Genomic DNA, 14,716 nt, shown 5'->3' on the forward strand with positions numbered 1-14,716 from the left:
TCTGTTTATTTTTATCTTCTAACTCTCCATTTGGCTTTATTCTAAGTATGATATAAGTAGTTTTTTAAACAGTTCTTTGAAACTGAACACAAGCAATTTCACTGCTCCTTCTGGCTTCTTTGTCTTTTGGTTAACCACACACTTGGCTGTCACCCTGCTTTTGCAGGGATGCTGAGGAAGGGGGATGATTAGGGTAGAGGGAGGATGCCCGTGAAGGGCAGTGCCATGCTTGTCAACGGCCTCCAAATGGAGAGGTTTTTGCAGTCTTTTCTGTGTCTTTGCAATTATGTTCTCTCAGAAGCAAGGTACTCACTGTGATGGACTGAGCATGGGGAAACACTTCATTTGATTTCCTCTCCCCTAGTGACCCAGCTGAGTTTGAAACCTTTACAAGCACTAGGCAATGGTAAAACCAGAGCCAGACAAACAGGAACTGGAGTGCCCAGTACAGTCCACTGCAACAGGGATGAGAGTCATGACTCATATCATTGGAGATACCCTAAATTTGGCATGGGTTGGCTTCTGGTGAGAGAGCTGAGAGTTTAATTCATTGGCTGAATACCTTGGAGGGAAATAAAGGAAGTAATGCACCAGGTGGGGAAGAAATTAAAGATTGCCAGCTATCTCAAATCTTAAATTCAATGAACAGCAGTTGAGTAAGGGGGCCATTGTAATATTGATTTTTTTTTCTCCTAGAAGACATTTACTATTTCTTTATTCTGAGAAGCATAAACAACAGCAACTAATTGAATCAAATTCTTTTTATATTTATTTCCAGATCTTACCAGTTTAGTAGTTTAAATAGCTTATAGTAATAGTTGTCATATTTTTATTCCTAATTTTATTACTATTTCTACTATTTATTGTGCACTTACTACATACCAGGCGCCATTTCATCATATTATCTATATTAGTCTTTACCCTCACATCAGCCCTCTAAGGATTTATTATTTTGCAGCTATGGAAACCAAGGCAAAGAGAAGTGAAACCACTTGTGGAAAATCTTGCAGAAGTAGAGAGATGTCAGAGCAGCTATTTAAACAGAAGAGCCTGGGGGCTTTACTTTGATAATGGCTTCCAGCTATATTTTGTAATGTTAACTTTTCTCCACCAACTCCTTATTTGGAAATTTCTCAAATTTAAAGAAAACATTGAAAGTACAATGAACATCTTTATATTCCTTACTAGATTTGCCACTTGTTTACATTCTACCATGTTAGAACTACTAATTACCTATCTGCCTATCTAGCTTTTTTTTTCTGAATGTTTTGAAAGTAAGTGACAAACCACATCTATTTTTCAAGAATAAGACCATTCTCTAATACAACTTGCTATTGTAATAATCTATGTTGATACAAACTGAGGCAGACTTGGTTTAAACAAAGTTCGTATCTTATTGATATTTCCCAGTGATCTACAATGAATTGGGCTAAAACATCAATTTACTATATATATAAGCACATAGAGACTTTTCAGAAACATGAGTGATGTGTTTTGCCCAACTATTTTTCCAGTGTGATACTCCCTAATACGAAGCATTTCACCTTTTTTCAGCCTATGAAGTTATAATTACTAAGTGACAGTGTATTAGTGGGGGCTTCCATAAATATCACAGTCTGGACAGCTTAAACAAAATCAATTTATTTTATTATAGTTCTAGAGGCTAGAAGTCTGACAGCTTCAAGAAGCTGTTGATCTTGGACCTCTGGCAATTCAGTTTTTGGTGGGGCTCTCTTCCCAGCTTGCAGATAGTTGTCTTTTTGCTATGTTTTCACATAGCCTCTTTCTCTGTGTGGGCATGGGGAAGAAAGAGCTCTCTGATGTCTCTTCCCCTGAGGACACCTATGCTATCAGATTAGGACCCCACCTTTATGACCTTATTTAACCTTAATTAGCTCCCTAAAGCTCTATCTCCAAATACAGTCCTACTGAGGGCTAGGGTTTCAACATATGAATTTGTAGGGGGCAAATTCAGTGCCGTTCATAACATAGTTTGATGGAATATTTACAAAATGTAAGTGGATTAGGTTCACTACGAAGTAAGTTGTATCTCAGTATAACATTTGAAAGTATACGTTATTTATTTAAATCAACTCTTATAAAAGGAGCTATTTGTAGTTTATGTGTATGCATACTTGTGTGTGTGTGAAATCTGTGTCATACATGCTAAAGACCAAGGTTTACCTAATGATGAGATCCGCTCAGAGCATTTATTCCATAGTGTTTATCATCTTGAGATATTATGAACCTTCAAATCTATGGTATTATTAGCCAAAAAAAAAAAAAAATGGTAAACAGATAGACTTCTGGTTAAGAAAACTGACAAAAGGAAAGTCCTGAGAAAAGGTATTGTTTTGAGTAGTAAGGGAATAAAAATTTTAAGACTTATTAGAAGTGATGAGCTTGGGAGGTTTTTAGATATCTTAAAAAGTAAGGTAAGCAACTGAGGAATGTTGGTTAGAATATAGTATTTTTTTGTGTTAATTTTTGACCCATTGAATAACTTTTCTTGTAATATCTATTAGAATCGAACAATAATAGTTAATCTCACAAAGACAGAGTGTTCCAAGCAGATGAGACATTTTCCTTGGAATATATTAAAGGTAGGAAATATATTATTTCTTTTGGGTGTAGGAAGAAGGCTCTGAGTGGAAAAGGGAAAGAGAGCTGGGATATAATTCTTAGACTGGATTTTGCTACATGGCTTTTCAGGGGAAAGAATGTAATACAGTTTAAAATATCATCCTCCATTTTACAATTACCTTTTGCCACATGATCATAGATGTTCACAAAAGCATTCAAGAGCTTCACCAGTTTTCCTAAAGATCTGTCTTTAGCCCTTTGCTACTTAAATCACTATCTTTTGAATATTACAGTTGACTTTCTCATCTTCAATTGTTGACCTAAATCTGCCAAATTCTCAGTTAATAGCTATGAATGGTGTTTAAGCAGCTCTCAAACATCACTGTCTCAAAAAGAAAAAAGGAAAAAAAAGGAGTCTCGCTCTGTTGCCCAGGCAGGAGTGCAGTGGCACAATCTCGGCTCCCTGCAACCTCCACCTCCTGGGTTGAAGTGATTCTCATGCCTTAGCCACCTGAGTAGCTGGGATTTCAGGCAGGTGCCACCACACCTGGCTAATTTTCGTATTTTTAGTAGGGACGGGTTTTGCCATGCTGGCCAGGCTTGTCTTGAATCCTTGGCCTCAAGTGATCTGCCTGCCTTAGTCTCCCACAGTGCTGGGATTATAGGCGTGAGTCACTGTGCTTGGCCCCAATGTCACTTTTATTGACTTTATGAGATTCTTCATCTTTTGTAATATTTGTATCATAGGACATTTTAGGTAGTCACTGAGAGATAGACAGACTTAACAGGACAGCACCTGGTGTTGAGTGGGGACTGGTTTTATGTGGGCAAGGCATACTTTATTCTGATGAATTTAAGAAGTACATAGCAAAAACCATTCCCTGCAAATAGACCATCCACTGCAAGTGTGATGTATCAAAAACTGGGGAGAGGAAGACTATAAATGAGCCATCTATGCTCCTATAAAGCCTTTCCTTTGATGCTCTACCCATTTCCTTCTACCTATTCAGACATCTCTATGAGATTTTCCCCCATAGCATGCACACATGCCGTAATTCCCCACATCTTAAAAATGTTGGCTAACATCTATACATCCTATTGGTGACATTCTCATTTCTCTCCTTCCCTTGATAACACCATTTCTCAAATAGTCACTATAGTTACTGTCTACAATTTCTGAATTCTGCTCTCTCTCAAATCCATTCCAATCAAGATTTACCTCCATTCTTCTGCCACTTTTTCTTTTTTTTCCCTAAATTAAGGCCACCAGTGGCTTTCCCAGCCTCTTGGCATAGAGGTAATCTTTTTCTTTATCCTCTAGATTTATCTCAGATTTTATCTAGTCTCATGGCTTTAAGTACTAGATACATATGCCAATAATGAGCAAATGTCTTTCCTAAAGCTAGACTTCTCTCTTGAACTCCAGACTTAAATGTCTGGACTTCTCTCAGTTAAGTGTCTAATTAAAATATGAAATTTAACAACCAAGCTCCTAGTCTTCTTTGGTGTATTTAGGAGACGACCCCATTCTTCTTGTTCAAACCCGAAACTTTGGAGTTAGCCTCTTAACATACAGAATCTCCACATCTATAAGCCTCTACTTCCAGAATCCAACCTCTTCTTCCTACCTCCACTGCTACCACATTGGTCCAAGCCACCACCAGCTTTCCAGGGATTACTGTCTCTGCTGCTTCCATCCTTGCCCTTCTTTAATCTGCTCTGATCACAGTAGATTCTTTTAAAATACATGTCACATTAAGTCATTGTAAGCTCAAAATATCCAGTGACTTCTCACCCCACTTTGAGTAAAAGCCCAAGCCTCTATAGTGATCCATGGGGCCCATGTAATCACCCACACACCTTTCATTATCTTTCTGGCATCATCTCTCTATTGTCCCTTCTCTGACACAGCTCTAGTCACAAGGGCATTTCCCCTCAGATATTGCAAGGCTTTTTTTCTTTTCAACAGCTTTAATGTCTCACTAAGTACTCTAATGTTAGTGTCTTAGGCTCTTCCTGTTTTAAATTGCACCTTTCTTGCTTTGTGATTTTTCTATCACTAAAATATGAAAGATCTACGAGGAAGATGATTTTTTTGCTCATTTTGTTCAGTGTTATATTAGCATGTGCTTGTCAAAGAGTAAATTTTTAGCAAATCATTACTGAATAAATATGTAATAAAAGCCAAAAGGCATTTATTCAGTATTTACAGCGTTTCAGGTAGTTCACTGTGTTCATTAAGCACTTTATTTAAACTTCATAATTGTCATATATTACTTACATATGCAAAATACAAGACTGAGAGACTTAATCAAATTACCTAAGTCTGGAAGCTAGTATTCCAGTTCCTAAGTTCAATACCCTGTCTTTTGTTACCAGCAGGTAAAGATAAATCCACTTCCATCTTAGGAGAACAGTCAGGTAATTCCATTTGGCATCTCTACTTGTTGACACCACAGGTGTCTCTCTTTTTTACTGTCCTATCCTCAACACCTGGCAGAGGCCCTGGCACATAGTGAGAGCTCAGTGGATATTTGTCTTCACAACTAAACTACCAAGTTTGTCCACCAGTTGGCTACTATCATCTTCTACACTGTGATGTCTTCCTTATTGATTAAGAGCCACGTTGGGATAGGGATGGGAGAAGAAAGTTGAGAATTACGAGAGAACTGCAACTAGGAATACTGGGCATGTTTGCCAAGGGAAGCAACTATCTGTGGCCTCATTTTCTGCTTTCATTTCGTGAAATCTTGTATTTAGCCTTCTCTTTCCTCTGTTCTGCTCCCATGGAGAGATGGGCTGAAAATGCTATACAGAAAATCACACTCAAATCAAACAAATGCCTTCTAAGAAGATCAGTGGAGTGGGAGATTTCTCTTTGAGGGTGTATTTTCTAGTGCTGGGCAGGAGGAGGAAGGGGAAAAAGGATTTGAACAAAAGGAGAAGGATGCAAGGGAAATAATAGCATAAAGAAAGTCTCCCTAATCTGATGCTTTGCGTGTCTCTATTAGCTTTCAAGTAGTTTCAGCTGGAGAACTTCTATTGACGATGTGGTTTTGTAGTTTATCCCTTTCACAATAGCAAAGTCCTGTCTGCACTAGGACAAATGGGTATTTTTTCTATTGTTTGAAACTGTTCTTAAAAGTATATTTAATAAGAAAAAAATGATATGTATTTAAACTATTTACTCTTCAGATAAAGTTAATCTATCCTCTATAGCAATCCTGAGGCAATCAATTTTTGTTGTAAGGATTATCATAACACTTTTAATGGTGTCTACATCAACTATTCTGGTGAATGAGGAAACAGGCATCTCACATGTTACAGCCCTGCCAGTATTTTAAGTCTTCTTTTTTGAACAGAAAATATGCAACCCGATTGCAATTTCAGAAGTGTGGAAAGGAATCGAGTAACAGTTTCAAGTTTCCCCACTTAAAAAATGTGTCTCAAAGAGCACCAAGAACAGTCTCTGGCACATAGTATGCTGTACGTAAGAGTTGGTGAAATAAACAGAAATAAGTACCTACCCATCTATCCCCCATCTGCCCACCCAGACAAAGCCAGAAGGGAAGTAGCTTAGCCACTGAAAGGATTAACAGACAGCATGAAGGGGACAGTGTTTTGTTTTTTGCTTTGTCCAGTTTCCCTCCTAGGAGCAGCCCCATTTCTGGATAATGCAGTCTTGCCTCCTCCAATTCACACTTCAAAACTTTAAAGTAAACTCCATATGAGAAGTTTCATCTGCAACTTCTCACTTATTGCATGGGCCTCATGTTATGTTCTCAATATTTAGCTTCAGTTTTCAAGATGGATCGCCCCACCATTATGTTCCCCTGCTGTTTAAGAGGAAAAATTCATCTTTGTTTTAAGTGAATTTACTTGAAGTGGCCACTCTCTGGTACCAGGCTTATTGAACAAGGCATCCCCCCGTACCTTTTTGGAGAATTAAGTTTATAACAAAAGCTGCTAGTTTCTTGTCTGTTTCAGCTTTCATTTTTCTCCCATCCTATAATACTATATGTCATACGTAGTTATAAGATATCTGTGATGGTTACTTTTCTGTGTTATCTTGACTGGGCCATGTGGTACCCAGATACTTGGTAAAAATTATTCCTAGTGTATCTGGGAGGATGTTTCTGGCTGAGATTAACATTTGAATCAGTGGATTGAGTAAAACAGATGGCCCTTGCAAATGTGGGTGGGCCTCATCCAATCTGCTGAGGACCTGAATAGAATAAAAAGACTGCTCTACCCCTGAGTAAGAGAGAATTCTTCCTGCCTGACTGCCTTTGAGCTGGGAGATAAGTCTTTTCCTGCCTTCAGACTTGAACTGAAACATCGGCTTTTGCTGGGTCTTAAGACTGCTGACCTTCAGATGGGAAAGACACCATTGGCTCTCCTGGTTCTCAGGCCTTTGGACTTGGACTGAAACTAGACAAATGGCTCTCCTGAGTCTCCATCTTGCAGACTGCAGATCTTAGGACTTGCCTACTACCATAATTCCATGGGACAATTCCTTAAAATACTTCTCTTTTTCTCTATGTGTACATTCAATTGGTCCTTTTTCTCTGGAGACCCTTAACTAATACAATGTTGTAACATGAGCTGCTCAAACAATTATAAGGAACAATTTCTATGTGCCATTCGCACTGGATCCTTATTTTCTGCCATCAAGCTTTGAGCAACTTTAAATACCTGTTGCTGAGTACCTACCTCCTGTGCCAGGAAATTACAAAGAAACAAAAATATATCCTTATTCAAAGATCATAGTTGTATTAGTTCATTCTCATGCTGCTAATAAAGACATATCCCAAACTGGGTAATTTATAAAGGAAAAGAGGCTTAATGGACTCACAGTTCCACAAGGCTGGGGAGGCCTCACAATCACGTCAGAAGGCAAAGGAGGAGAAAAGTCATGTCTTACAAGCAGCGGGCAAGAGAGTGTGTGCAGGGGAACTCCCCTTTATCAAACCATCAGATCTCACGAGACTTTTTCACTATCACAAGAACAGCATGGGAAAGACATACACCCATGAGTCAGTTACCTCCCATCAGGTCCCTCTCACGACACGTGGGAGCTTCAATTCAAGATGAGATTTGGGTGGGGACACAGTCAAACCACATCAATTGTCCACTGTCACCAATACACAAATTCCTAAAAAGACTGTATGGAACCGCACAAACACTGTCATCAAATAGAAAAAGATGTTGTCAGTGGGAAACTGAGCTATGTCCCATGACTTGCTGACGTAGAGATGCCATTTTTGGCTCTACCTGGTAAAATACAAGCTATAAAGCAAGAGGTGAACCTTTCCTCCATCTTTGGGTTTGAGTCTCACCTCTTCTCAATCTCTAATTATGAGGTCCTGGGTGAATTAGTTAATTTCTGTACATTTTCTTAAAGATAAAATCAGAGTAAAAAATAATACCTACCCCATAGCATTTTTATAAGATTGCGCAGGATGATATTTGTTTAAAAAAAGATTCAAACAGTACCTAAAACCTGTATTTTATCAAATCTAAGACGCCATCAGTTGCGAGATATACCACTTTTGTGTGTATTCCTAAGAAGGAAAAGCAGTGCCAATTATAATTATAAGGTGCTATTAGTTATGTCACCTCCTGATGTGTTAAAAGGTGAAAAAAATGTATTTTAAAATCAGTGAAGTACAATAGTTGGTGCTGTATAAATAATTAAAATTCTGGTTCAGGCAAGCTGATAATTCAGGGCAGTGTGGCCCAGTCCTAAGTTTGAAGAGAAAATAATCCATTTGTACTTGTGGATGGTTATATAGCAACAGAGTTCTAAGTAAATCATAGCATTACTGAACGTCCAGATTGTTTCTTGACTGCTCCAAGAAATTCCTGACACATATATTTTTCATTTTCTTAGTGGTGTTTAAAGCTGCTTTCATTACAGACTCAAGGGTCATTTAGTAATCTAACCAAGGCATGATGGTTTGTTATGGACGGAATGTCTGTATCCTTTCAACATTCATATGCTGAAGTCCTAACTCCAAATGTGATTATATTTGGAGAGAGGGCCTGTGAGGTGGTAATAAAGAGTAAATGAGGTCATTTAAGGGCATGGCCTTAATCTGATAGGACTGCTGTCCTTATAAAAAGAGGAAGAGACACCAGAGCTTGTTCTGTTCTCCATGTGAGGACACAGCAAGAAGGTGACTGTCTGCAAGCCAGGAAGAGAGCTCTCACCAAGAACTGTACAGGCTGACATCTTAAGTTTAGACTCCCAGTCTCCAGACCTGTGAGAAAATACATTTCTGTTGTTTAAGCCACCAAGTCTATGGTATTTTGTTATGACAGCCCAAGCAGACTGAGACAGTGACCAATGGGAGGACATTTCCTGAGAGATAACTGTGAATGACTCCTCCTGGCCCCTGCTCATAGCTAGTCATTAGCTGCCAGGGAATGTTTGACTGAAAGTTGCTGATTTGCAATTGGAACCAAAGACAGGTCCCCTCCAACCTTTCCCAGCCCTTACTTTTCTGCTCACTCAGTGCTAAAGTTTCATAGTATTTTACTGACATTATAATTACTATTTATTTAATTTTACAGTTGTATACAACTACCTATGGGAAATCAATGCTCTTGTTATGAAGATTTAATTAGGTTTATCATTTTAATCACTTCTCCATATTCATGCTTTCTTAAGTAGTAGATTGAAAACTTTCTCTCTTGCTGGTAGTTTGATTCTCTGGGTACTGGTTCTGTCTGCCTTAGCATTTGTTCTCACCAGTAATTGAATTTTCCTGCCATCAACATTGAAGATGGCGTGACAAGGTTAGTCCAGAAAACATTCAGAATAATATAGAGGTTGTTGATGGAAAAGCCTGTCTTTATGGATAAAAAAGTCTGAATCATGGAATATTTTGAAATTGGTTTTATTTTGAAACACGTGCATCAACAGAAACTAAGCAAAGCATTAACTGGTGGGAATCCTCGGGGAGACCTCTTTTAATGAGTAGATGAAATTGCTTACAATTCACATAACAATTTCCATGTAAATGGATGTATCTGAAAATCATGAGCACACTTGAGGTTACTTGAAAAAGTTGTCTTTCCTTAATATTTTCTGAACAGAACCTCTACAATCTTGTTTATGTTATTTTTATCAGAGCAAAGGTAAGTCTCTCCAGCCTGGTATAGCCAGAGTTGGTGTCTTAGTTATCTACTGCTATGTAACAAATTACCCCAAATCTTGAAAACCTGAAACAATCAACAGACATTATTATCTCACACACAGCTTCTGAGCATCAGGAATCTGGGAGTGGCTTAGCTGGGTGGTTCTGGCTCAGGATTTCCCATGAGGGTGTAGTTATGCTGTTGGCTGGGCTGTAGGATCCACTTCCACACTTACCCATGTGACCAATGGCAGTAGACTGTAGTTCCTGGTTATGTGGGCCTCTAACTAGGGCTGCTCACAACATGGTTTCCCCAGAACAGATGAATACGTGAGTGAGCGTGCCATTGTCTTATCACCTAATCGTGAACATGGCAAACCATCACTTCTGCTGTGGTAGACTGTTGTCACACAGACCAAGTAACTCTGGTTTAATGTGGGAGGGGCCCATGCAAGGGGTCTGTTTGCAAGTTTACTGACACGGCTGTTGTCAGGACACTTCCGTTTCTTACCACCTAGGCCTGTCTGTAGGGCTGCTCATGCCAGGGTTTCCCCAGAGTGAGTGATCTGAGGGCCTGGAGATGACAGCCACCTAATTTTGGACAAACCAGCACATCTGCTGCATGCTTTTGCTCAGACCAACCCTGGTACCATGTGGGAAGGGACTACACAAACCTGTGAATACTTGGTGGTGGGGATGACAAGGGAGCATCTTAGAGGGTGGCTGCCACAGTTGACATGTGACCTAAGTCAGGCCAGTCAGATGCACCCTTTCCTAGAACTGACGTGTGGAGCAGCATGACAGATTGAGTGGACTTACTCACTCAGGTCGAGCCATGAGAGTAGTTCCACTTATGGTTAGCTACACTCTTCGTTCTACAAACTCCTGATCTTCCAGCAAAGTCTCTTTGCATTACATTAGCTCAAATCAGTTTCTGTTGTTCTAACAAAAGACTCCTAACTGATAAATGGATTCCAATGTGAATTACCCTTAAGTACATGTGTAATACAGAAACTACTTTGTTTATCATAGGATGATGGAATTCAGGTGGTTGGTGATGGGAGCGTAGCAAGAAACTGTGGTGCTAGATTGGAATCGGAGATGTCAGTGTGTGCTTATGCTGTACCTGCACACATACTGCCTTGACCTATTTGCTGAAAGGGCCTGAGTCACTCCCTAATTGTGATGAGTAAACCTACACATTGAGATTCAGGTTTCTAAGTCTGATGCCCCATGAAAAGTAATCAAGGATTCTTGAAGAAATTATGGGGGCAGGGAAAATACCAGGTAAGTCTGGAACTTCTTGAGGGTCAGAAGGTTAGTAAGTTCTCAAAGAATATGAGAATATGACACAGCTCCTCCTGCCTAGATCTGGGACAATTGGAAGGGTCTCCTCCTGCCCAGATCTGGGATGATTGGAACATTAACATAGAATCAGTCTTACAACTATCATATTGATAATTGATTCAGGTGGAAATCATCAATGGATATTAAAACTAGTAGGTGAAAGTTTGATAAAGAATGGGATATATTCATAGTCTCACTGATACATCTCCCTCAAAATGCTTACTAACATAAAGGGAAAAATAATACCTTTACAATGGAGAAGGCTGACAGATACCATCCTAACCATTTAATTAAAGGTAATAGCACTGATAATGGGATGAAAGGACGTTGGGTGTTTCCTGATATGATGCACTAAGAATATAGAATCACTTCTGGGACAGTCTGCTAAAGATGCATTGCTTGAATCTAATCAAGAGGAAGCATCACACAAATCTAAACTGAGAGATATTCTGCAAAATAATTGGCATGTAACTCTTGAAAAATGTCAAGGTCAAGAAAGAAAGACTGAGGAGGAGTTTCTGAATAAAGGAGGCTAATGAAATGTGACAAATGAATGCAATGCATGCACCTTGATTGGATTCTGAGCAGAGGGAAAATAGCTATAAAAGGCATTATTGAGATATTGGCAAAATTTGAATATAGATTGTACATTACATAGTAGCGTTGTGTCATGTCAAATTTTCTATCTTTAATCATTATGTAACCTTATATCTTTGATTTTAGAAAATACACAGTGAAGTAGTTAGGGGTAAAGGGGCATCATGTCTGAAATTTACTCTCAAATGGCTTAGAAAACCATGAGAGAGTGAATGATAAAGCAAATGGGGCCATATATTAGCTGGCGAACCTGGGTGAAGTCTGTTACAGCAGCAATTGCCACCTAATAACAAAGTACCACACATTTAGCACCATGTTTCTGCAGGTCAGAAGTCTAGCACTGCCTGGCTGGAATCTCTGCCCAGCATCTCACCATCTGGTTAAATTCAAGGTATGAGCAGGCTGCATTCCTTTATGGGGAGGCTCTGGGGAAGAATCAGCATCCAGGCTCACTCTGGTTATTGGCATTTCTTGAGGTTGTAGGACTGAGATCTCCATTTCCTTGACATGTGGCCCCTCCATCTTCAAGCCAGCAATGGCACCTGGAGCTCTTCATCTGTGTGCTTTTCAGGGCTCATTTGAGCCCTGAATGGCCCTATCTGGATAATCCAGGCTACGCTCCCTCTCTTAAAATCAACCAGTTGGCCAGTCATGGTAGCTCACGCCTGTAATCCCAGCACTTTGGGAGGCCAAGGCAGGCAGATCACTTGAGGTCAGGAGTTTGAAACCAGCCTGGCCAACATTGTGAAACCCTGTCTCTACTAAAAATACAAAAATTAGCCGGGCATGGTGGCACACACCTGTAATCCCAGCTACTCGGGAGGCTGAGGCAGGAAAATCGCTTGAACCCAGGAGGTGGAGGTTGCAATGAGCCAAGATCATGCCACTGCACTCCAATCTCAGGGACAGACTGAGACTCCCTCTCAAAAAGACAAAAAATCAATTAATCTCAGTCACATCTGCAAAATCTCCTTTGTCATGTAATTAATGTGACATAACCATGAGTGTGACCCCAGGGGTTGATGATCCTGGAGGCCTCATTTCTGCCTACCACAGGTTCACAGAAGCTTTTTGCATTCTTCTCACCACCTTTATATAAATTTGAAATGACATGTTATCAAAATAAAATGTTATAAATACTCATAAGCATAGCACAGGAAGTTGGAAAATGTCATCATAGCATCGTTCTGGTTTTGGTGGTGTCATTTCCTTCTAACAGCACTGGGTTTGTGTTTCTCCCCCCTACCTACTAGGTCACCACCCAATCAAGCAGGGTACCTGTGAGGTGGTCGCTGTGCACAGGTGCTGCAATAAGAACCGCATAGAAGAGCGGTCACAAACGGTCAAGTGCTCTTGCTTCCCGGGACAGGTGGCCGGCACAACTCGGGCTCAACCTTCTTGCGTTGAAGGTAAGACCTCTCTGGTCAGTATCTCTGATATTTCAAAAAGGTCAAAACCCCCCAGGAATTTCCCTACTTTGCTGCCTTTGCAACCCAAAGAAACCTAGGGTTGCTTTGAGATCAGTGTCAATCCAAAGTGAACATAAATATAACTCCAAAAATGTCTTGATGGTAAGGTAAGTCTTCAATAATGTCCCTCAAGGGGTACCAATGGGGAGTTGTATTATACGGCAATTGGGAAGAAGTGTGTCAATTCCTTTTGCCCACCTGTCTCCAAATCTCACTCACCAAAGCAATTGTTTCCACAGATGCCCTGTTCTCCCTCCTCTTATACTCTGTACTCAAAATTAGCAGCATGACTTTCTCACTTCATGCTTGGTGTCATAGATTAGTATCCTCTCTTTTATTTCTAGTTTATCATTTTAACAGACATTTATAGGACATTCTCTTTGGAACAGCTTCCCTGGGAATAGTTTGGAATCATGTATCATTCATTTGTAATCTCCAAATCCCCTAGCACAGTGCTGTGCTGATGGTTGTAGATGGAAGCCTGGGATTGATTTCTTTTGATACTCCCGGCTTCTTCCAGCAGACGCCGTGTTAGAAACAAGTGTCAGTCCCCAGGGGAACAGATACACGGGGTTAGTCTGTATCAGTTGCTCTGCAGTGTCACAAACCTCCCTGAAAATGAACATTTCCAGTCTCATTTGATGCATGTCTGAAGGTCAGCAGTTAAAACACACACACATTCTTAACTCCAGATCATATTGCACAGTGAACAAGAACAGCTGATTTACCTGCGTCCCATTCCCCCTACCAAACACACATATAGACATACACAACTATATGGGCTGTGTGGTTACAGTGGTATATATGTATCAGCACCATCTCAGCCACCTTTAAAAGCAGGAAAGTGAAAGTGGAAAATTTTCACCTACAGTTCTTTATCAGAAACTTTGGGGGCCAAATGTGTTGCTGAATTCAGAATTTGCTCATATTTCTTGTGGGTAACATAGCACATATACCATCTATTACCTTACAGACCTAATGTACTCTCCACTTGCCCCCCATAATCGTAGAAATATTACTATATCTGTAGTGAAATGTGCAGATATTCATGCAGGATGGGATAAGGTTGGATAAAGAACTTGTTAATTCAAGTCTGGTTTGCTGTCATCTTACAGAAAACCTTTCAATTTCCAGAGCTTTTTGGATTTGGGGATTATTGATAAACGATTGTGAACCTATAAAAAAAGATGAAGATCTTTAACATTAAAAAAATGGCATTTTTAAATTTGTTTTAAGAAATACACGGAGTTTCTACACCTCCTGCTGGGGAAGTCTAATGTATTTATCATCTCTATTAATTGAATCCAAATCACAACCATTCTTTCACCTGGCTGTCTCTCAAATCAGCCCACTTTTCTCCATCCCCACTGCTATCTCTACAGTCTAGGGGTCACCCTTAGATCTTGCTGAGTGTGCCACATCTCTGCTTCCACTTTCAGTCCTGTAGCCAGAATGATCTACACAAACAGAATGGATTATGTCATTCCCACCCTGAAGACCACACTTTAGTGTCTTCCCATTGTCTTTAAGATAAACTCCAAGTTCTTTACCATGGCTTGCAGAGCCCTGCAAGATCTG

General features: G+C 39.9%; 1 protein-coding gene across 2 annotated transcripts in view; it reads left to right on the forward strand.

Moving 5' to 3' along the window:
• The window catches only part of TAFA4 (TAFA chemokine like family member 4), a 196,141-nt gene that overhangs the window by 162,017 nt on the left and 19,408 nt on the right, over nucleotides 1-14,716 (forward strand). For both annotated transcript variants that reach the window (XM_023199654.1, XM_023199659.1), the window contains exon 4: nucleotides 12,923-13,078. In XM_023199654.1, coding sequence (XP_023055422.1) covers nucleotides 12,923-13,078 — 156 coding nt within the window. The remainder of the gene's footprint in view (nucleotides 1-12,922; nucleotides 13,079-14,716) is intronic.

The sequence above is a fragment of the Piliocolobus tephrosceles genome, chromosome 2, assembly GCF_002776525.5.
Source record: "Piliocolobus tephrosceles isolate RC106 chromosome 2, ASM277652v3, whole genome shotgun sequence".
In the NCBI taxonomy this organism is placed as follows: Eukaryota; Metazoa; Chordata; class Mammalia; order Primates; family Cercopithecidae; genus Piliocolobus; species Piliocolobus tephrosceles.